The following is a 25416-nucleotide window of genomic DNA, read 5'->3' on the forward strand; positions in this document are numbered from 1 at the left end:
CTCCTCACAGGTGTAGCTGCTTACGGGATTTCTCAGAAGGGCAAAACTCAGGAAACATGTCATTAAATTAACTTCCCCGTTACTGTGGTAGGTAGGTGCCCATCCTGCTCCCATTGAAGTCAATGGCAACATTCCCGATAAACGAATTGGGACTGGGATTAGGCCCTTATTATCAGGATTGGGCCCACATACTATGGTGCTGAGTGCAATAAAACCTCTGTAGAAGAGAATATTTAGGGAGGGGTGAATTATTATTTATATTGGTATAATGCCCAGAGGCCCCAGACAGGAAACAGCTCCCACTTGTGCTAGGCACTGTACTGTAAAGCCCCCCAGTCTTCACAGTCTATATAGTGAAGCAATTCAGAATTTTCCCCAAAAACATTTGCTCATTTCTAGACTCAATCACTAACTGAATGTTTCGTGAGATTCCAAAACGTTTACATAGGTTCAGTGTTCAGGTAGGTCCTCTCTTTCCCCCACTTCCCCTTCCTCCCTTCCAGTTCTGGCAAAGATCAAAACCAGAAATGACAAAATCCCTTGAGAGAGGCTCTACTTGTGGCATTTTCAGCTGTAGAAATGGAAAATAGAGACACCAGGCACTCAGGATTTCCAGTGCAATTCTGCAGAATCTATAATTTTGGAAAGTTTAAAAAAAAAAGCCTCCAAATTTTGAGTGCTCAAACTAAATGCACCTGAACTATAGCGCTTTTGAGGTTTCCCCAGTTTTAGAATATTTAAAATTCATATTGTCACAGATCTGATGCCAACTATGAATATCATGTCTGTCACCATGTTATGTGGCATAGCCACATGAAACTTCAGAGCCTCAACTCTTCCCACTCCTAAAGCATAGGCTCTTAATCTCTGTCACTAGTACAGAGCCAACCCCCACGTGGTTGAGCAGCCCTTATTCTCTCCAGCAGAGGGCACACTAACTAGTCTGCTGCAATATTTTAAAGACATAAAAGTAATTTGCTACTATTTCTAAAACATCTGTTTGTCTGAAGCTTACGTTAAATAAATCTTTCAAGGCATCACTTTACATTTAATTGATTTTAACAATATATTTTTACTGTTCATGACAACAGTTGATTTCACAGATTCCAAGGCCAGAAGGGACCATTGTGATCATCTAGCCTGACCTCCTGTGTAACACAGGCCATGGAACTTCCCAAAATAATTTCTAGAGCAGATCTTTTAGAAAAACATCCAATCTTGATTTAAAAATTGTCACTGATGAAGACTCCACCATGATCCTTAATAAGTTGTTACAATGATTATTTACTCTCATTGTTTCTCCTTTTTTCCAGTCAGAATTTCTGTAGCTTCAACTTCAACTTCCAGCCACTGGATCACGTTATACCTTTGTGTGCTAGATTGAAGAGCCTATTATTAGATAGTTGTTCCCCATATAGGTATTTATCGTCGTTGGCAATCCCTCATGGTCAAGGATGATCTCTTTCACAGGTTTTATTTTTCATGGGTCCTTTGGTGACTGAAGAGTCCGATTCTTGTGCCACAGCGTCATTGGCAGACATTGCAGGTGGTGTTGGAACATACGGTTGGGCCGCGATTGCTGCATGACCGTTGTCTTTCTTTTCTTTTCTGGTGTTTTTCTGAGACCAGGGCAAGGCGATTTTCCTCAAAAGTAGATGTTCCCTCTCTGACAAGTCTTCGCCAGTTACCCCTATCCTGGGGTGCTGTCTCCCAGTGTGCGGTGTCGATGCCACATCTCTTGATGTTTACCTTGAGTGTGTCTTTAAAGCATTTCTTTTGGCCTCCTCGTTTCCTTTTTCCTTTGGTGAGTTGGGCATATAGCAGTTATTTTGGTAAGCGTACATCAGCATATATTCCTTGTCCAGCTTTCAGGATTTAAAACTAGGGCTCTGCGGGGACACACAGCAAAGGGTGCCTGGCCCAGGTCTGTGCTTAGTGATTAAAGAAAGCTGTTTTATCCATCGCATTCTGAGAGAGAAAAGTGTCCAGCAGGCAAGGTATTTAAACAGAAGAATATAAATTCTTCTCAGCCAGAGCCTGTAAGAAGTTAATACACCTTCCTTGCAGCCAACTTCTGCAGCCAGAGTCTTTCAATTCCATAAAAACTTCTTCAGACAGACTCTGTCCCTTGAGTTCTCATTGGGAGGAACCCCAAACTGCGTCCCTCCATCCTGCCTGTCCTGATGAAGAATAATCTCCGCTGGATTCCACCTTTTCCACCCCAGTGCAACCTTTGCAGTTTAACAGACAATGGGCTTCCCTTCTCTGCTCATTGAGAGTTTAAACCTTTTCTCCCCCAGACACAAGGTGTGGGTCATACCCTTCATTATATAGAGCTGTTATAATTCAACCAGCAGCGATTACATTTGAGTTTCCTTTTTTCAAGTATATATTTAATTTAATACTTTTCTGACATTTCTCATTGAGATTTCTAGTTACTATTTGCAATGGCTGCCAGATATTCAATACTGCAATGCTTTTGCAACACAAATCTAATAGATTTATATAGATATAGATAGTATATCTAAAGTGTTTCTAGGGAGCACAGAACATCAAATAATTAAGTAGGAAGATTCACCAGAATTGTTCATAGCAGTCTCTTTGCTTTGCCTCCCCTGGTTCAGCAGCCTTGATTAACTGTGTCTTTGGGGTGGTTTGTTTTGTCTTCTTGTTCTAATTCCTTGCCTTTGGTTATAGCAAGAAAACTTTTATGAAAAACTATAAAACATGCTCTGAAAATAAGCCAAGTTGGGCTCAGTCTTTTTGATGCTGGTATGTCATCCCACTACTGAAGGCTCTTGACAAAAAAACCCTTATCTCTGTCTCTCAAGAGTTTTACCCTGGGCTTTGTGTTCTGACACATGGAAATTCAGCTGTACTGATGTGTTGTGCTTGGCGGGGTTGTTTCTGAGGTAGCTGGGCCTTCTTCAAGCCCTCAAATTGGCATTGGCCAGGAATTGGATGGCATGTGGAGGGCAGGGTATGTGGGACAGTGATGTGATTTGTTCTCAAGGCTGGACACTGAGTTCTGGGTAAGCTGGAGTTTCCATCTTGCTTCCATCTTCAGCCCTAGAGAATGACAAACATATGGGTCACTGTGGGGAAATAATCATCTGAAAGGAACAGGTGCAGTTTCTTGGCAAGAAGGAGATGGAAGAAGGCATTTCTTGACATTGTTTCTGCCTGGGCATCCAGGATTAGTGATGACACTAGGAAGACCATGAGACGTCATACCATCTTGATTAATGGAGGATAGGTTGATGGAGAGGTCAGTGCCATGTTCTGGCACTGCTCAACAGTATCATTTCAGTCTTCTTTGGCTTCAGTATGAGCCAGCTGCTCTTCATCTGGGCACTGATCTTATGTAGGCTTTGTGATGCCATTGTCATATCTACTGACAAGGAGATGGAACTAGATACTATCAGCATATGGTTGACAACAGAGCCCATGGCATCGCAGGACCTTTTCAAGGCATCTTAAGTCTATGAGAATGTGCCAGGCGGAGGGTCTCTGACTTTAAGACCTAGTACACTACATCCAAGAATCACAGTGGGGTCCTGGTCCACCTCTAGGGCTCCTAGGCACTATAGTAATACAAACAGTCAATAATAGTGGGCATACCACCTTTGTCATTTTAATCAGTATAGTTAAAATAGTTTCTTATTCTGATATTATGCTATAAACCAACCTATGCACCACATGACTGTGCTACCTGTACTACAATTTTCAACCACTATACCAGGGGAATGGAGAACCAAGCAGGAGGTTGTAATCTGCAGCTCACAGGAGGAAACTTTTGAAACTGGAGATATCTTTGACGTTGTCTTTATTTCAGTGCAAATCATAGTACAGTTGGACTCTGTTCAATAGTAAGGTTACAATTGTTCCCAATACTTGAATGCTTAGGAAAAAAACAGGAAAGACCTGTTCCAGGAAAGATTATATCATTGAAAACTGCCCATAAGAACACCTGATTCTGCTATACTTTTATTTTTTTTTAAATAATTTCCATGGCATCACATTAACAAACATGAAAGCTCATGAACTCTGGTATCTGAAGCAAATGTGTTTGACATCTGGCACATATTCCTCCTGTGGGATGGATTGTGCAGAGCTTTATTGAATATTAAGAGTGAATTACAAAATATTAGTGTAATCTAGTAAAAAGTTATTTTATTTTTTAAGCCAGGGACATAACAGATCTCACAGAGCTACTTTACTTAGGGTGACTCAAAGTTATGTTAAGGAACAATAGCTATAAACAAAGAAGTCTTTGTGTTTTTAAGTAGTGCAGTCATAATTAGCTTGGTAATAGCGGCCCCGATTCAGGAGAGCACTTAAGTAGTACATGCATAATCAAGGCTTAAAAAGAACTGTACTCTCCCTAACATCTGAACCTTGCAAGAAATACAAATGCTGGAGGTTGCTACTGAAGGAGAAAAAGAAAAGGAGAAGCTAAAGAAATAAATGCATAATACTCTCAAAGAGGGAGCAGCCTCTATTCAAAGTGGAAGCCTACCAAGAGTTTTACTACAGCCATGCCATGTTGCAGTATGGGGCCAGATCCTCAGCTGGTGTAAAACAGGATCAGTGGTGGATTACCATATGGGGTTGGTGCCCAGAGGCCCTGAACAATTGGAGGGTCCCCTCCGCAAGCCAGAACTCTGCCCCCCACTTGCTCCTCCTCTCCCTCCTACCGGGACCCCGCCACCCTGCTCCTCCTCTTCCCCTTGAGGCCCCGCCCCCTGGCCAAGCCGTATCAGGTGAGCACAGAGCATATTCCTCCTGTGCAAAGCTGCCTCCTCCCCCCCCCCCGAGTCCCTCCCTCCCATGTGGAGCTGCCCTCCTGAGTCACTCTCCTTCCCCCTCCCTCCCACACGGAGCTGCTCCCCCCCCATTTTACACATGGGTATAGTGAAACACACAGAGGTTAAGTGAATTGCCTACAGTCAAGCACAAAGTGAATCAAGTATCACTGCTAGTTAGAGAACTCAAGTATCCTGACTCCCAGTCTTCAACACTTACCAACAGATATTATTTTAATAAAAAAAAACCTCATGTCTCAGCTATTACAATATTTGGCACTTTGGCAGAGTTCTCTGGCATAATGCTGTATAATGTGTACAGACAGCTGCAGCTGTCCACACTCACTCACCTGAAAGTACAGGCTCCAGAACTACTGCCACAAGTGTCAGCAAGGTTATTAATGCAAAACCAAACCATTTATTGACAAGATGACATCTTTAAGATAGCCACATTTTTAGTGCATTGAACCATTTATTTGCATTCATATTTATTTCTGTGCAGCCCAGGCAGCTGTGGGGAGCCCCAGACCCTCTGTCTGTCCGGGGCAAGGAGCCGGGGTGCCCGAAAGCTCATGTCCCTGCCCTCCAGGGCCCGCCATCCAGGACAGGTGGAGGGTCCAGGGCTCCCTGGGCAGCTCTTACCATGGCCTGACTTCCAGCCAGGCCAGGAGGCAGGGCTATGGGGGAAGGGGAGGAGCAGGGGGTGGGGCCTTGTGGGGTGTGTGTGGAGGGACCCCCAATGTTCTTTGTGTCCAGGGCCCCAATAAATCTTAATCCATTTCTGATCAGGATAGCTCCATTTTAATTCCATTTCCAATTTCAATAGAGCTATGCTGATTTCTATCAGCTGAGGAGTGGTCCCTGACTGTGTCATCTCTTACAGGTTATGCAGGATTGGAGCTGGGCAATATTTAGCTGAGAGCCCTATCCAAACCCTCAAGGAAAGTCCAGAGTGGTATAGGAAGTGGTGGTAGTGATTCGGTAGGTAGACTCTTACCATTGAGTTGTTACTAAACCAATAATCCATTCTTCTTCATCAACAAATTAATGTTTATAGTACAGTAGCACCTAGAATTCTCACTCAAGTGAGGGATCCATTGTACTAGATGCTGTATGTGACAGGTATGGCAAAATCCTGGACAAACTGTATGTAATTAAGTTAAACTCTTTTGAATTAAGTTGAAGTATCTTAGGACTTCACTATATTAAAAATGCAAATATTTATGTATTATTGTGGAATTATCTGCAGTGTCTCTATGCCTTGCTGGGGAATAACGGAGTGTGTATAGGGACAGAATTGTGTAGCCTGGTAATACCTTGGTTAGGAGGGACTGAGAGAGACAGGTGTCTCCGCCCAAGAGAGGTGACAGAAAGAGTGTGGGTGTCCTTGCCAGACCATAAAAGGCAAATACGTGGCAGTTGCCCTGAATTATGACATCGTACAGACATATAACAAAATAGTCCCTGCCCCAAAGAGCTTACAATCAAGTATACAAGAAATAACATATAGATGAGCCAAAACAGAGGAACATGTGGGGTGAGAGGACAGGGTAAGAAACATCACTGGGTATTTTATCACAGATTACCTGTGTGTGCAATTCTTAGGCAATAGGAAACAGCAATCAGTAGATATTCTATTCTTTGTACAAAACTGCTGTTGATATCACCAGGAATTCCATGCCAGGAATGAGAATAGACTATAGCCCATAGTGGAATGTATCCTCACCTTGATGGGCAGGGTTTTACAACTCCCATTAAGCTGAATGCATAAATCCATGCTCCGTGAGATGAGTGTGTATATGTCTACACAGATCACATCAGTGACTAAACAGAGCAGGATGTCTTCCATTTATGTGCAACTCGATCTCATAATTTGAGCTGCATTATCAATTATATTCCAAACCAGTGTTAGCATAAACAGTAAAAGCTTCAAATTATAAAGCATTTATTCTTGAAAGTATTTGATTGACAGAGTAATTGCAAACAACTGGAGGCATCAGTAATAACTACACATATAATATGTATTGCAGGGAAAGGTAGCTATATTTGGTATTTATTTATGCTCTGATAGGAAGCATTCATATTTACCATGAAGGCTGGTTCTTTGCTAACTTTGAAACACCCATCCATTTAAAAGTATTGCTATATTTTCAGGAGTCACCATTGCTTTAATTCCTTAACACCATAAGAGCCACATATGTGGTAGCAAGGCATTCTGGGGTGAAGGGTTAATCATTTCACTGCAGCTCAGGGATTAACATCACATTAAAAACACATGTATATGTATCCAAGTGACAGGATGAAAAATGACCAGTGCTGGTGAAAGGTACATTCACTCAAGCAGACAAGTATGTGTTCATGGCCTATTCAAGGACTAAGTAAACTTTACTGCACACTTCTCAGTCAATGCACTGATTGCTCCCCAAGTGCTCTCGGTTAAAACAACACAGTGGCTGTGTAATCTTCAAATCTATCATTAACATGCAAAGGTCACGCAGACTTTGCTTTGAACCCTGTTTCAGTGGAACTTGGCGATCATCTTGTAATGATATTGGGACTGAATTATGGAAGAAGCGTGGGAGGGAGAGATATTTAAAGGTAGAATGGGAAATGAGACACCGCGAAGATCCTTACTACTCATCTTATTCTTGTATAGCACCTTTCATCCAAGAGGACCTCAAAATGCTTTATAAACTATGGGATAGATTGGGGACTTCCTACTCAGGCTGGTGAGCAGTTACTCACATGAGTCGTCCAAATGAAGGCAATAGTATTAACGGTGTGAGAAACTGCTCCCTAGTACAAATACGGGATTCACAATCTGGCTTTATAGAATTAACTCCCCCTGCCACCGATAGGCCCCTGGGTACTGAAATGGAGGAAGGGGTTAACAGTATTCAGTAACACCAGACACACAGGAGGGGAAGAATGCCTACTGCCATTGAAAGTGCAGGGGGAAATTTAGGTAGGTAGAATGCAATTCTCCAACTGGGATTTAGTCAGGAAATTTGGGTTAATACCCCTATTAGGAAAAATACAATAGGAAATGTAGTGACTACAGATTGCCAGGGCCTCAGTTTTACACCTTAGCCAAAAGACGACATGTCCAGCAGTGCAGTGGCTCAGTACTGACAGAGAGAAGAGTACAACCTCTTCTTCTATTATCCAGACTTCCACAGCCCTTGTGGGTTTTCCCTGAAAAAAGACAACCCCATCTGCTTTGCCTGTGAGATAATATAAAAAGGGTCAGTGGACCATAGAACAGTGCTAACAACATTTAGCATGGGTAGGTTTATTGGGACGTTTGGTTCTGCTCAAGTGTTTCTAACCAGTATTCCTGCCCTTGGACTCCTTTCCCCTTCCCATCAACTACTGTACTCTTTGAATATCACTTGATTCAGAGTTTGCAGTGCAGTGACTTCAGTGCACTAGTGACATTGTTAAAGAGCAACATAGCTGTCAATTTGTATTTGAAACAGCTAAAGATCCTTATCAGTGCTGTGAATAGCTTGTAAGTCAAAATATTCCCAATGAATGCCAAATTGACATGGCACGCATTACTGCAGCCAGCCGGAGGAGATATTTGGTGAGAGGCAGGAAAAGCAACACTATGACCCAGCGTCATTTAGCCCCTAGACAAAGGAAATACAGTCAGTGACTCAACTGCCTTTGGAATTTACTGTAATAAACAATGGGAGAACATTCCACCTGAAAGAAAACAAATTAGAGATAAACCTGTCATGCAGAAAAACTGGAAATACTTTCTTGTATTAGAGCCATAAACCATATAGTGCATGTGGGGATGAAAACTAACAACTGGTTACTGATTTAGTGATGAGGAAGTCCCCCTGGAACGTATGGCCACCAGACTGAGTTGTCTGATTTAGATCATATTAAGTTATTTGTTGCAAAGGCTAGTTCACCCTGCAAAGCTAAGGGTGAAATTCTGACTACAGCAGCTACATGTGCACTCTATACCTTCCCTCAAAGGCAAAGAGACAGATTGTTGGGACAGCATGGAGTGATACTACCCCAGGGCCCAGGAAAGTACATCACCTCCGCACCAGGCAGCAGCAGCATACCACACATGAGAGGGTGCAGCGTGCACTCTCCTTTAGAGCGGGCTAGCTATGCTTGCCATGTGTTGGGACAGGGCCTGGCTAGGGCCCCATGGGAACTAGCTGGAAGCGGTGCCTGCATTCAGAAAAGTGCAGGGGAGTATAAGTGATCCCGTACTTTGATGGGCAGTTGGAGGAGGAGGAAGGCCCCTTGTGCCCATCTCTCTCCCTGCACAGCTGCTGAAGCGTTAATCTGGCTTAACATGAGCCTTAACAGACACAAAAATTAGTGGGAGAATAAGCTAAAACAGATGCACACAAAAGCTAGTTGCAGTCTAGATGGACGTTCAAACTGTGAATCAATGCAAGAAAATTAACTAGAAACTTGTAGTTTCTTAAGAATGAAATTTTAATTATTCACAACATTCACTAATCATGGCTTGTTATCTAGTACCACATGGCATATTTAAAGGAACACTGATGTATAGCTATGATACTATATATTTTATAACAGCACTTATGCCTGATAGATGTAATGATCTCAAACTCAATTTCCTTTGTAAAGAGATTCCCTCCAAATGAATGCATTAAATGGACTACCACTTAGAAAACTACCACTTAGAAAATATATCACATTCAGAGCAATGGTCACAACATAGTTTCATTCAATTATAGTTTTATTGGAAATGTCTTTTTATTAAAAAAAAGCTTTAAGAACAGTCCCACATTGGCAAATCCAATATAAATCCTTCACAAGTTGCAAAACAGTACACGAATTAGACTCTTTTTCAGATACAAATGAAGTAAGGGTTTGTACGTTAAAGGGTCATGAGGAACAGTGAAGCCATCTATTTTAAATTACAGTTCTCTCTTTTGATACAACCTAGGGTTACAAAACATAGCATGTGTTTAGCAATCTGGAAAGCCGGCACGTAAGGTTTAGGGAAATGACTGTTTAAACAGAAGCAGAAGTTTAATGGAACAGCTGCTGAGCTAGGCAGTGAATCTGTCCCTACAGCTATCACTAATTACATGAAACACTGTTACACCTTTGCTATTTTGGAAGCCCTGCCTGCCTTTTAGTATTAATTATTAGATGGTAGGTTGAAGCAGCAGTAGGATAAGCAAGAGACTTTGAAAACCTTAAACAAAAGTAATTGAACATTTTCCTGTCTTTTTAAGGCCTGAACAGAGCTTCCTTCTGCCAAAGGTCCTAAAGGGACAGGAAAAAGGTGTTCAGGCTGAGTGGCAAGAGGCCAATCCCCACTATTCTTTCAGGATTTTGGCTTCTTCCTTTCGTTCCTGAAAGCTTATATACCCACCCCTCAGGCAATCAGCTCCTCTGTGTTCTTGTGGTGAGCACATGCACTTAATCCCTTTTGGTATAAGACAAGGGTGATTGAATGTTTGGGGGAAGTGATCCCCTGCTTTCCAGAATCAGAGTGGGATCCCTTCATCCTACAGCTATATACAGCACACACACATTTTTTCTAAAGAGATTGCCTGTGTCTCTTTGGGTGTTTATCTATGGCAGCTGCAGAGATGCTATAGACGCGGATTTAAAGGTGATGCTTTTTTAGGAAGCATTGAGACTCCCAAACCAGCAAGAGACAGTCAAAATTTCAGGAGAGAAGCAACTTGCTAGAACCACAAAGTGTTGGTTACCTTGAAAGCCAATTTTCTTTATCCTCTTCGTAAAATCATGTTCTATAAGCAGATTGCTGACTGGGCAATCAATTCAGAGCTAACACTTTCCCCATGAGAGAAAGGATCTGCAGCTTAACATCACAGTAACTGCAGGGAGAACAAAACAGCTGACAGGGCAGTGCCATGCCTGTGTTTCCAGAAGAAACAGAAGAATGTCAAGAGCTTGTTGTACAAACAGTGGTCTGGGCAGAAGTGACCGGTTTAAGCATGGGCTCTGCTGCACTCATAGAAATCATGAAACCAAGGTCGCAGAGACAGGTAAAAACACACTTCTCCTACTCCAGTGGGGCGGGGCGGCAATGCCTGGGTAATGGAGCGAGTCCGCCCCACACTCACCCTGCAGCAGCAGCTCCTGTCCCAGAGGTCTGGGCCCGGCTCCCCACTCCAGGCATTGTGACCTGGCGCATAGGTTGCAGAGGGAGAAAGTGTGAGGTAATTTACAGTTAGGGATACAGCAAAGGGAAAAGAGATGAAAGCCTCCCAAAGGAGACTATTTTATGCCATCAGGAAATATAGTTGGTAGGGGTGTCTTATGAGATGGAGCATTTTCTAGAAACCCCATTTTTACCCAGCCTGACTCTGATAATTATTTTTATGCATTCATATTAACTTGTTTGCATCAAGGGGAATCCAAATTGGGCCAAATCCATCCCTGATGTGACTCCTGTGATATCAGTGGAGTTCACACTAGGGATTAACTTGGCCCATGGGTATCCATTATACAAATAGACATCCATATTCTAATTGGTACATCCTAAGAATAGATATAACTCCTTCCCTCCTCCCACCAGTAATATGTGCATTACTAGATGGAAATGTAAAATTATCAATAATAATGCAAAAAGGCAGAAGTGTTCAATAAATATCTCTGTTCTGTATTTGGGGGAAAACTTGTATCATACAATAACACACTTTCCATTCCACCAGTATCTCAGGAGGATATAAAACAGCAAAGTTAGACATTTTAAAATCAGCGGGTCCAGATAACTTGCCCTCAAAGAGTTTTTAAAAAGAGCTGTTTGAGGAGCTTGCTGGACCATTAATGTTGATTTTCAATAAATCTTCTGGAACTTCCCTGGTGTTCCAAGACTGGAAGAAAGCTAATGTTGTGCCAATATTTAAAAAGGGTAAGCAGGATGACCCGGTAATTATAGGACTGTCAGTATGACATTCATCCCAGGCAAGATAATGGAGCAGCTGATACAGGACTCCATTAATAAGGATTTAAAGGAGGGTAATGTAATCTCAAGTTAGTTTGATAGGGATCTATTTTCCATAAACCCATGTTGATTGACAGTAATTATAAGTTTGGTTGATTAAGGTAAGTGTTTATGTAATTTGACTCGGTACCTCATGGTATTTTGATTAAAAAACTAGATTGATACAAAATTAACATGGCACAAATTAAATGTCTTAAAAACTGGCTAACTGAAAGCTCTCAAAATGTAATTGTATATGAGGAACCATCATCAAACAGGGTTTCTGGGGCGATCCTGCAGGGATCAGCACTTGAACCTACCCTGTTTAACATTTTTAACAATGACCTGGAAGAAATCATCAAATCATCATTGATAAAATTGGCAGAAAACACAAAAATTGGGGGGTGGTAAATAAGAAAGGGGACAGGTCACTGATATAGAGCATCCTGGATTGCTTGGTAAATTGGGCTCAAGCAAACAATGTGTTTTAATATGGCCAAATATAAATGTATACAAAGAATATAGGCCACACTTACAGGATGGGGGATTCTCTCCTAGGAAGCAGTGACTCTGAAGGAGATTTGGGACTCATGGCAGACAGTCACCTGAACATGAGCTCCTAGGGACACGCTGTAGCCAAAAGTACTAATGAGATCCTGGGATGCATAAACAGGGGAAATCTTGAGTAAGCAGAGAGTTTACTTTACCTCAGCAGTTGGCACTGCGGTGACTGCTTCTGGAATACCATCTCCAGTTCTGGTGTCCACAAATCAGGAAGGATGTTGGTAAATTGGAGAGGGTTCAGAGAAGAACCATAAGAATGATTAAGGATTAGAGAACGTCTTATAGTGATTGAACAATTTGAGTCTATCTATTTAGCTTAACAAAGAGAAGATAAAGACTGGTCAAATCAAAGTACCTATATGGGAAACAAATATTTGATAGTGGGCTCTTCAGTCTAGCAGAGAAAGGTATAACACATTCCAATGCTGGATGCTGAAGCTAGACAAATACAGAAGGAAATAAGGTGTAATTTTTTAACAGTGAAGGTAATTATCCATTGGAACAATTTACCAATTTACCATGGATTATGCTGGCAATTTTAAAATCTAGATTGGATGTTTTCTAAAAGATCTGCAGTAGGAATTATTTTGGGGGAGTTCTCTGGCCTGCGTTATACAAGAGATCAGAGTAGATGTCGTCAATGGCCCCTTCTGACCTTGGGATCTATGAGTATTCTGGTCAAGACCCATACTGCAGCCTATTCATACAAAAAGTAGGAATAATTTACATAGGGATGAGGTGAGAAGAGAAGCCATTGCTGGATTAGGGGTATCCACGTATAAACACTGGGGCAGGGGTGCCCAAGGTGGGCTGTGGCTGGGGGTAGGTCACTCAGGCCGCAGAGAGAAGTCCCTATGGAGAAGGTGAGATGGCCAAGCCCCTACCTCCACTCTGCTAACCCACTCAGCCCCAGCAGGAGGGCAGAGTATCCAAGCATAAACTCTCCAGGACCCCTATGTACCACATGTCACAACGACCTGTGATACTGCAGAGGGGAACCCTGTTAGGGCTGGCCAGTATCTGCCCCAAGCTCCTACAGCTGGGCATAGGTTTGATGGCACATGATTCTATGCAGAGCAAGCCACAATTTGACTCACAATATACAGCAGCAATATGTGGAGTAATCAAGCTATTTATATATACTCATTTGGGATGATCAAACACTGCTCAGTCATCTCTCTTCACCTTGCACTCTTTAGTTATGGCTATTTCCAGATGTATATATACACACCATAGAAAGATCCTCTGTTGGTGTAATTTGTCATAGCTCTATTGAAGTCAATGGAGCTATGCCAATTTATACTAGCTGAGGATCTGCTTGTAGACAGACGTATTTGCCTTTGTACAACATTCTGCACTTAACTATAGCAAGAATGAATCATCTGGCAGAATTAAACAACATACAAGCAAGATTCATTTCTTTTCCATGTTGCTGAGCTGTGAATTTCTTTCAACAGGTTTTTAACACGGATAGATACTACAGAGACAAAGTGCAACAGGAAATCCTAGAGACAAACTAGATTTGGGAACCATTGAACAATGATACTGTTGTTCTGTCCATTTTTAGCTAGAGAAGACTGGATTTATTGATTGCACTGATGCTAATGATGCACCTAAGACATAATGAAAGATCAAGCTAGGCTTGGGAGCAGGACCTAGGGCTACATCTGAACAGAGGGACAAGTCTTTCAAGAGAGAGTCAGAGAAGGCTAAAGCTGAATGTAGATTCCCATGTTGAGAACTAACAATCCTGACTTATGTATGAGCTAAGTCCTGAGAGATGCTGAAATCTCAACTCTTAGCAACCTTGGGTGTTCAGACCCTCTAGGGGCAAGTTATTGTGTGGCAAACCAGGGTGTGAATCTACAGCCCACAGCTTGCGCAGTAACATCATGCATGGACATTGCTACAGAACACTTGAAAGTCCTGGAGTATGGTTTGGCTTACCATACTTCAAAGTCAGGGTCAGCTTTAGGAAGTGCAGGGCCTGATTTGAATAGTTTAGACGGGGCCCGCCACCAAAATGCCGCTGAAGACCTGGAGCGAGTGAAGGACCCGCTGCCGAAGTGCCGCCTAAGACCCGGAGCGTGGGGCCCTCTTAGGCACGGGACCCAATTTGGGGGAATTGGCCTAAATCCAGCCCTCTTTGAAGTAGTAGCACATCAAGCCGCTCCAGGAATTTCAGAGCAACATCCACACAGGATGTCACTGTGCAGCAAGCTGTTGTACTATAGATTCTCACCGCGGCTTACTGCGCAGTAACTTGCTGTGTAGACAAACCCTGAGCATTTGGTTTCATCTAAGTTAGAGAACTGATAAATAGGTCAGTGTCAATTTTATTCAGTTAAAAATCCATGAATGGAAGCCTGGCCTGTGATTGTGTAGTCATCCCCTTGTAGGGGGATGGTCTAGAAATACTTAATCCTGCCATGAGTTCAGGGGACTGGACTAGATGACCTCTCAAAGTCTCTTCCAATCCTATGATTCTACAACAGTTGTACAGGAAGCAGAATGGGAACTATGCCCAAACAAACCCTCATTTAAAAAAAAAGTTCAGGTTGAAAGTATGTTTCAGTGGAAGTCAGTTAATAGAAAATAACATCTCATTTGCTGCATAAAAAGTATACCCCTAAGAAGATCCCAAGTTAAACAGTCTGGAAATAAACAATTAGAGGATCCAGTCAGTTCCCCACTACCATATCATCCTTCACCACCCATCTTCATTTGTCATCCTACCACCTCTACCCATTTGTGGGAATAGATTTCCCGCTTGGTTTGTTCTGTAGTGAAGATTACTATTCTTTATTTGTATTACAGTATTTCCAAGGTATGGCTACACTCCAATTAGACACCTGTGGCTGGCTCATTCCCACTGACTCAGGCTCATGGGGCTCGGGCTATTTAATTACAATGCAGACGTTAGGACTCAGGCTGCAGTCCAAGCTCTGGGACCCTCCCACCCTGCAGGGTCCTAGAGCCTGAACATCTACAAAACAATTGAACAGCCCCTTAGCCCAAGCCAGCTGCATGGGTCACCCATACCCCTAGAGGCCCCTACAGAGATTATGTTAGACACTACAAACACATAGCAAGGGAGACTTTCTGCCCCAAAGAATTTACAGTCTAAAGAGACAAGACAGTCACAGGGTGGAAGGGGAAAGAGATGCAAAGTGACTTACCCAAGGTCACACAGCAGGTGAGCGGCAGAGCCAAAAACAGACCTCGGGTCTCCTGACTTCCAGTCTAGTGCCATATTCACTAGACAATGTGTGCTGCCAGCTCTATACTGTTGATTAGATCTATTGCTTATTAAATGCCCAGTAAATAGAGATATGTCAGAGTTCTATATACTTCCCCCCAGCATGATGTGGTGGGGGACTAGAAGACTAATTGTATGACTAAGACTAGAATTATGGCTCTGGCTAGTGTTAGAGAAAGTTTGGAGCTGTACGGGGTGGCAGAGCAGGGCTTCTCCCCAGTGTAACAAGCACTCATAGCGACGCCCACACTTGCTTTAGGCCCAGTTTACTGTTCAAACTGAAGCAAACAAGTAGTTCCTCCCACTGTCCTATGGTTTCACAGCCTCCCCTCCCAGGCGTCTTTAGTAATGCTGCTTCCTACTACTCCATCTAGCTCCCTGCTCAGCCAGTCCTCATTCAGCCAGCTCTGGTGCTCTTTTGGAAAAGCAACTCCAGGATAACCTTCCTGAGTACATGGCCTCTTGCTCTAAGGGTCTACTAGAGACATTAGCTCCACTCCTCTACAGTGCCTCATTCCAGGCATAGCCTGTCATGCCTCCTCTCCCTGCCCTCTGACAGGTCTTTTATAGCCCCAGATTTAGCTCTATCCCATTTAATTATCTCAACTGGACACACCTGCTCTGCTGACAGGGCCTAGTTACCTTGCAACACAGGGTTATGTAAGTGTTTGCAGAGCTTGAAAGTTTGCATTTTTAACCATCTGAATCTATATTATGTGAAAACTAACATGTGTGAGAACTGCTTTAACCTGTGCTTGTGTACTAGTATATTGGAAATGGAACCTTTGAATAGAAAATGTGGGGGCATTAGATGTTGTAATCGTCTAGTAATTTGTTATTTTGAGGTTGGTATATAGTTTGGCAAGGTTCAGGTTGGCTGGGGTGATAGCAAGTGATAGAAGACTTTATGGCAGAGGGGAAGTGGCTGATTTTCATGGCTTCCAGACATTTTCACATTTTTTTAAGGCACAAAATGTTTGTGTTGAAAGTGTAATATTGTTTTATGGGCATTCCTGGGCTCTGCTGAATCACGCTTTCAACCTTAAATCTCTTTCAATAAATGTTTTGTTATGGAATTCCTCTGGTGTTTTCATGTGCTTTAATGAATGCCAAAGGCTAGATTAAGTTTGCATAGGGTGGCCCAGAAGAAGAGACCTGTTCCAAGAGAATATATAAGGACCAACAAAGTGGGGTTCCTCTCCAGTGGGTGATATGGAGTGTGGGCTATATTGGTGGGCTAAGGGATTAGTGGAGGGAGAAGGAGAGGAGAGGGATTTTGCTACATAGAAAACTATAAGCATTAAAGTTTCATAACAGACAGCATTAAGAGTTTAAAGTCTTAAATGCAAGACTTTGCCTTTCCCTGTCCTGCTCCCAGATCCCTTGTTTCTCACTTTTTACCTTCCCCTGTCACCTGTCAGTGCTTCTCTATCCTGCCCTCCAAACCATATGCCTCCAATCACCTGCCCTCCCCTTTCCTCCAAGACTGAGGAATGTGATGCTTGGACCCCTTTTGAGTCTCAGTCCCTGTTGATACTTCTCTTTATACTCCTTCCCTAGCTACTCCAGGACAGCTGCCTGACCACGTGTCTCCCTGACATCCCACCTTTTATTTCTGGTTCAGCACAGCCTGGCAGAACCCAGCAGGGTTGTTATATAATCATATAAAGGGTTGTATATGATGGTCTATAGACACGTGAAAACAGCTCTGATCCAGCATGTCACACACTGCAGCTGAGGTAACAGGAAAAGATAAAATAATAAAGAAACAAAATACAGTGTCCTGATACTTTAAGGCACACTCCGCTCTGCAGGGCCGGCTCCAGGGTTTTGGCCGCCCCAAGCAGCGCAAAAAAAAAAAAAAAAGCTGCGATCGCGATCTGCGGTGGCAATTCGGCGGGAGGTCCTTCGCTCCGAGTGGGAGTGAGGGACCATCTGCCGAATTGCCGCCGAATAGCTGGACGTGCCGCCCCTCTCCGGAGTGGCCACCCCAAGCACCTGCTTGGTAAGCTGGTGCCTGGAGCCGGCCCTGCCGCTCTGTGCAGAGCATTTTTCTGCTCTGCTCTGCTCCAAAGTACCAGGGCTTTCTTCATGCTGATTAAAAATAAAGAGCAACCTGGTAAACAAAGGGTACTTCTGCTGGGGAAAATAAAAAACAGTCCTGAATTTGCAAAGCCTATTATAAGCAAGATAGTCAGTTTCTCCATTCCTTCATGCAATCCGTGCAGGAGAGCTTCCTGAGCGTGCAGTCCTCCTCTTTACATCCCTACACTAATGAAGCTCTAGTATATTGCTTTCCAGCCTACCATAACGTGGGAGTACAAACACCTCATTCCAAGCTGTTTCACATTATATATCTTTGTTAATCCCCTATTAGCCCTCTGAGAAACACTGAGCCATTTGTCCTTAGACCAGCCTGCAAAATTTAGCCTTTGTTGGCCAAGCCATTTGGGAGGTAAGATTAGCCAATGGAAACAACCTGGAAACATAGTAAATAGTCAACAAGAGAAAAACTTACAAAAAACACATCAGGGTGAAATCCTGACCCATTGAAGTCAATGGAAAACTCCCCTTGATTTCAACCAGGCCAAGATTTTATCCCACAACTTTAAAAATTCATCTTCTAATTTTTCCCCCAAAACTTTTCAGAAAAAATCTATTCTGGGAAGAGCTTTGGCATATGTAATTTTAGGGGGATTATTTTCTTTTGGAGGAAATTGGGTTTAGCAAAATTGAATATTGGGGTTACAATGGGAAATTAGCTCTGGCCATAACCACAGAACTAGCACAGGCACTTCATAATCTTTGCTAATTATGCACAATCATTAAAGTATGCAAAGCAGTTGAACACTCAGGACCTGACTCTCAGTTATGCTAAGGCCCCTTTATACTGTTCTGGCAGCATACGTTTATGCTCATGCTGCCTTGGTGGTATAAAGGGTAGGGCCTTGGTGAAAATAGGGATCAGGCCCTAATTATTTTAAAATACACAATCCAGTGATAGACCTCTTTGAACTCAATTATGTAGGAATATTTAATACAGTGAGGAACCCACGCAGGTGACACTTTGTTAAAAAGGAGGGCTTATAGATCCAGCAAGCATAGTACAACATGTATTTTAGAAGGAACTTACAATGACTCAGCTAAGAAGTACGGTCAAAAAGGACAGATGGAACAAAGACAAATGTAGGGACAACTGAGACAGACTGTATGACTGACAATTCCAGAAACAACTGGCAATGGTAGTTAGCGCTTCTCAGATTCCACTTTTGGACAGGTGAATTTTTTGTTTGTTTGCCTTCCTTTTAAAATAAAAAAAGCAAAATAGCAAAAGCCAGCTTTTTCCTCAGTTTGTTTGGTGCCTTTGCTAAGCAGTGTTGCAGTTACAGAGGTGGGGAGGTTCACAGTCTTTGGAGCATAAAATCACACCCTAGAAAAGTTTTTAAAATCAACAACAAGAAAAAAAAGGTTCTTAAAACATATAATCACATATAAAATCATACGGGATCTGCTGACAATACATGTTCAGATGTCTGCATCCTGGAAAGGATTGTATATGAAGAGGCTTCTCTCATCAGATGGCGTAGGCCGTTGTGTCTGTGGCAACACTAGTTAGGTTTTGAGCTGCTATATTTTTTTGAGGAAAAAGATCTGCAGAAAGGGGATAATGTCTTTTTGTTGTTGCTTTTAATGTTTAAAGGGAATGTACTGAAGGTTTAGAACGGGTACTGTGATACGTATATCCTCAGCCGGATGACAGAGCTCCCTCTGAAGTTGATGACAGTGTTGACTGTGATCATTTCCAAGTCCAATTGAATGGTACGTGGCCCTTTCACAGGACGGGTCATCACTAAAGTTGCACTGATAGGTCCTGTTTGCTGTGTGCAAAACAGAGAGAGAAGCAGGTGAGATTTCCAAAGATGATACATGAAGTTTATGATCTTAGAGTATACCACTTAATGTTTGAGTGTCTAACATCTCAAAACGATGCTTCCTTAGCCCTTCCATCCATTTTGCTGAGGTGGGCAAGTGTCATTACTCCTCTTTGATAGATGGAAAGATTTGGGCACAGAGTAGTTAAGTGAACAAAAGTCAGGCAGTAAGTCAATGGTACAGCTGGGAATTAAAGCCAGGTTTCCTGACCCCTAGTTTAGTGCCCTATACATTGTACCTCATTGACTTGGTGAGCACATGGGTGGGACACCTCCAGAGGAAACCCAGGTACTGGTGATTCAATAGGTCTCACTATTTTCTCTAAAGGTATGTACAGAGCAATGGAGGTGTGATCATAGTGCGGATAGGCATACCCGTGCTAACTTTAATTTAGCTAATATGGGTAACAATAGTAGTGAAGATGTGGCAGCCTGGGCTTCAGTGGGGCTAGTACAAGCCCATGTACAAGCCATTGGGGACCGTGGGCACATATTTGGGTTGCTAACCTGTGATGAAGTCTGTGCTGCCTTGTCTCCTCTCTCATAGTTACACGTGAGCTAGATCTACACTAGCTTTAATCACCCTTCATTTGCTGTGTAGACATGCCCTGCTCTAGCATAGTGGTAGAGGACACTGTGCTGCTGTGGTTGCTGTATTTTGACTGATGTATAAAACAGAGGTAATTAAAGACCCATGTCACTCACTGTAAATTCTTAAACAGACAATTACATTCTGCCTGCCTAAATATCTCCTACAGTCCACTTTCAATTAGAAAAGGTGCTTTGCATTTCCTGTGTTGAACTGTTGTGTATTTACATGCACTGTTGAGAGCTACTGCACTTCATCCCAGAGATGGCTGCATTTCAATGGTATAGGAAGTGTCACTTTGTACAGTTTTATCAGTTTGTAAAGCATGTGGGGATCCTTGCAGATGAAAGTTGTTATTGTACATATAAATCCATGGTTATTATCTGGAGGAAAAAGCAAGAACATGGATTCAAGAGGTGCTGGTATGTTGGGCCAGATATTCTTTTCCGGTTTCCAGTAGTTCTTAAGCTTCATGAAGTTTATTTTGGTTTGATGCAGAAAATTTTTTCTCCATTTAAAGAGACAATGTGGAGTGGTTTTAAGTTCCAAAATTTAGCCTTTATTTAAAAATAATATATTACAAAAACTTCATATGTCTAGAAAACTGTTCATGAATATTTGTCCAGTTTCAGTGGAAAGAGGGTTGGTTTTTTATTTGCATAAATATGTGTTGCAAAATCGGACCCTTTGGAGAGACTCCTTTAAATGGATTATACACAAAGGTGAAAGCAATGCTGGGATTGTGGGTCAGATTTTCAGATGTGCTCAGCAGTCATAATAAACTCATCCCTCAAGCACTTCTGAAAATCTGGCTCTCATTTAGGTACCTAAATGGGAGGTGAATGCTTGATAATCTAGCCAGAATGGTTGGTTCTCAGCACTTGAAAATCTGGTCCTGTGTTGCTAAATAGAGCAGCAAATCCCCATTCAGCAGATCATCACACACACAGCCTGGGACCTCTTTTACTGAGAGACATAATGTTAGCCAGAGCACTTTGGTTAGCTCCTGCTAGGTTTTGAAAAAGTACCAGAGATGGGCAGCATGGGCTTAAGTTTAACAACCCACCTGACTGATGGCACTTTTAACAATACAGCAGTATCTGCCCACCCCACCCTCATCCCCCACATCTACAACCTCTCGTTTTTATTTTTTTCCAAAACAAAGGAAAAGGCACCACCTGCTGGTTATAACCTAGACACTCTGGGAATATTCTGTTACCAGTTAAAGGAAAAGTGCAACATGTCCAATAAAAGAAAGGCCTTGGGTACTTTCTGGGATAAATGAAAGAAAGGAATCAGATTTGAACAATGGAATTTGTCTGCAAACCCCAGACAACTGACTGATCAGTCCAGATAGGTGAAAAAATCTGGGACAATAAAACTTTGCAACAGCAAAATGCTGCTAACAGGATGGAAATGATTATCTCTGGAACTGCCTGGAACCTTAAGACAAAGCTGATGCCATTTTAAAGTTCAGAATCCGACGCTACCATGAAGAATGTGAATTGGGAAATGCCAGAATCTGTTCTAATATAATTTCCTATGATGTGCTGAAAGTGTCATTACATGTATTCCAATGAATGGCACTTGATTTGACTATCAGGGTCAGATTCTACTTGTGGTTACTATCCAAGCTTCTGATACTCCTTGTTCTAAGAATGTCAGCTGTCCAATAACTATCCAATGGAGGGGGTGGGGGGAAGAGAGGTCAGCTGCAAATTTTGTGGAAAATTTGGACTTTTTATTAAAAATCCAAAACCCTGCAAACTGAAATTTTTTCAGTTTTTAGCCAAAAACGTTTGTGTTTTGACTGAACATTTTGGGGTTTGGATTTTCAGTTTCCTGATGAAAAATCGAGAAGTCTTGAAGAAAACAGACACTCTCTGCAAAACTTTCTTTTAATAGAAAACTCAGTTTTTCAGTTAAAAAAAAACCCGACAACATTTTAAACCAGCCTCCCTCCTCAGCTATTTCAAGACGTGAGGTCACAGATCTCACTGAGCCGTATTGCCATGTGTGGAATAGCACAAGTGGGGCATGCTGGGCCAGTCTGGTGAATTCCCTACATTGCCATTATAGAGTATCTTTCCCTAGGATACGTCACCTTCCTACAGAACCAGCATCCACAGCCTTTCAGGGTTTGAGCAGCCCGCTGTGATTATGGACCAGTACATTACACTGCATGGCTATGGATGTAGTATGACAGACACACATCTGCCCCTATGAGAGAGCTTGTGCTGAAATTTTAAATAGTATACATTAAAAACATAGTACAGCTGTCAGAGAAGGATGTGGCAAACTATAAGATACTGGTAGGACTCTATACAGACTTACTCACCCGCATGTAGAATTCTCTGCCCTCGTTCCCTGATTTGATTTGGAAGATGTAATAGGCACCAGGGAAGCGAGTTGTTGCTTGCATTTGGAAGATGTCAGAAGGCACAGACCGTCCTGACATGATGTCCATGTCTCTATATAGGATGGTGAATGGTTGATCTCTGCAACCGGGGTTTTCAGCTGGACACATACAGCGACTAATGTGGACAAAATTATCATCAGTATTGAGCCAATTCTGCAACACCTAATTCACTACCTGTTGCTATGAAAGCAAAAATAATGGAGTACAAAACTTAACTGGCTTAAAGAACCAATGTAACTTTCATTTCCTTTGCTTGCATTCAGAGCTCTCCATGGTTCCACCCCCATCCTGCCTATATCTCTGCCTTCATCTTCCTCCTGCTCTCTGGGCTCTGCCAAAACTGCTCTTCATACTGCAACTTTTGTCTCCTTTGATCACTCAAGAATTTGGATTTTCTTTTCTGGCAGCTCTGCAGCTGTGGCCTCCCAATGCACCACTGTCCTGGTAGGAATTTAGCCTATAAACTCTTCAGGGTAGGGACCCGTTAATTATTGGCCCAGCTCACTTACGGTGCAGAACCATGAACATCAATGGGGCTGTATAAATAATTACATTACTTTTTTTGACAGGTTGTGTGTCCAACACCTTTCGGGTACACGCCATAGATTACCGTATTTTCCGGCGTATAAGAAGATCTTGTAACCCAGGAAAATCTTCTCCAAAATCGGGGGTTGTCTTATACGCCGGGTGCTGAAACTTCCGAGCCGGACTCCGGTCACCGCATATGGTGGGGGGAGCTCAAAAACGGATCGGCCCATTCAGAGGCTGCTGAGTGTGTGGAACCGACCTTGCTCCTTCCTTCCCACAAACCTGAGCGATGCCGCTCACCAAGTGCCAGTGAGCCAGGAGCTGCCTCTCGCCCCGCGGCCCTGACCCGTGTCTCCCGGGCTGCTGCGGCTGCCTCCGCTCCCTCCCGCCGTGACAGGAGCGTGGGAACTAGCTGCGGCTGCCGCGGAGTGCCCGGGCGGGGGGATCCCTACGGGGAAAGGGAGCCACGATCCGCACAGGAGCATGCCAGGGGCGGATCGGGGCGAACAGCGGGGGGCGGGAGGGCATCTTGCCCCAAGGGGTGACGGCTCCCGGACAGAGAGAGCGGTGCTGTGCCCAGAAAAACACGCCTCTTTCACCCGTCTGGCCCGCCCTTGTATCCTATTACCTCCTTCTCTGCCTCTCAGATCTCGCTCCTGAGGACTGCAGTGAAGCGGCGCAGGCGCGCATGTGCGAGATCTGAGAGGCAGAGAAGGAGGTAATAGGATACAAGGGCGGGCCAGACGGGTGAAAGAGGCGTGTTTGCGCTACCGCTCTGATAGTCTTGGAGACAGGGAGGGCTGGGCAGGCAGGGAGAGCTGACCAATCCAAGCAGGCTTTGTATACAACAACCAGCCAATCGCCGGTAAGGTACATCGCTTGCCGTGATTGGCTGGTTGTTGTATACTGGGTACCACATACAGTACAGCACCAGTATCTGTACCTGTTCATACAATACAGCACCAGTATCTGTACCTGTTCATACAGTACAGCACCAGTATATACAGTACAGTATACAAATGTCCAACAGTCAAAACCTCATCATGGCTCCACCAGCAAGAAGAAAGAAATATGAAGCCAGTTTCAAACTTAAAGTTGTAAACTTTGCCATGGAACATAATAACTGCACTGCTGCAAGACAATATGGAGTAACAGAAAAGATGGTTCGGGACTGGAAAGCAAATGAAAAAGCATTAAAGAGTATGCCAAGTGTGCATTAAGAAGAGGCACCCCACATTGGCCAGAACTCGAAAAACATGTAGCAGACATGGTGAATGAGCATCGCCAAAACGGTTATGTAGTGACACGAAATAAAATACGTTTGTTTGCACTTCAGTGGGCCAAATCTAACCCAGATCACAGCAACAGATTTAAGGCCACTGTATCCTGGTGTACTAGATTCATGGAAAGGCATAATATGGTACTGAGGCAAAAGACGAAAATTGCCCCAAAATTACCTGCAGATCTTGATAGCAAAGTAAATAGTTTCCATCGATACATAATAAAACAGCGCACTAAACATGGCTATGCGTTAAGTAGTATTGGAAATATGGATGAAACTCCAATGAATTTTGATATGGTTGGAAATAAAACTGTCCATCAAAAAGGTGAAAAAACAATTTTAATTAAAACAACAGGACATGAGAAGTCCAGTTTTACAGTGGTACTAGGATGCACAGCTGATGGTGGCAAACTGAGACCAATGATTATTTTTAAAAGAAAAACAATGCCGAAACTCAAGTTCCCTGTTGGTTGTTTTGTACATGTGAATGAAAAAGGCTGGATGGATGAAGAAGGGGTAAAGCTATGGCTTGATAATGTATGGAGCAGGCGACCAGGTGGACTTATTCAAAAATGTAGTCTACTGGTGTGGGATATGTTCAGGGCTCATTTAACTCCCAGCACCAAGCAAAGGCTTGCAAGACTAAACACAGATGTGGCAGTTATTCCTGCAGGATTGACATCGTTGGTACAGCCACTGGATGTGTGCCTAAACAAGCCATTTAAAGATCGCATTCGAGAACAGTGGAGTGAATGGATGGTTAGCGGCGAAAAGTCATTCACAAAAGGAGGAAACATGCGTGCTCCACAGTTGGATGTTTTGTGCAAGTTTGTCATAAAAGCCTGGAATGATATTGATGCAGAAACAGTAATCAAGTCTTTCAAGAAGTGTGGCATATCAAATTCATTAGATGGTATGGAGGACGACTACTTGTGGCAAGATGAAGAGGAAGCCGAAGCTGAGACCACACCATCTGATACGGAATTCGATCCATACGATGACTGCCTTACAAATGTATCACAAGATGTCATTGATGTACTTATGATATCAGATGACGAACAGGAGGATTTTGAA

At 42.9% G+C, this 25416-nt stretch overlaps 1 protein-coding gene across 1 annotated transcript in view; it reads right to left on the reverse strand.

Moving 5' to 3' along the window:
• Positions 1-9519: 9519 nt before the first annotated feature.
• FBLN5 (fibulin 5) overlaps positions 9520-25416 on the reverse strand; it is a 74533-nt gene continuing 58636 nt past the window's right edge. The window contains exons 10-11 of the mRNA XM_005285410.5: positions 22452-22647; positions 9520-19470 (exon numbers count right to left, since the gene is read on the reverse strand). Coding sequence (XP_005285467.1) covers positions 19309-19470; positions 22452-22647 — 358 coding nt within the window. The 3' untranslated portion in view covers positions 9520-19308. The remainder of the gene's footprint in view (positions 19471-22451; positions 22648-25416) is intronic.

This window comes from Chrysemys picta, chromosome 4 (assembly GCF_011386835.1).
Source record: "Chrysemys picta bellii isolate R12L10 chromosome 4, ASM1138683v2, whole genome shotgun sequence".
NCBI lineage: Eukaryota > Metazoa > Chordata > Testudines > Emydidae > Chrysemys > Chrysemys picta.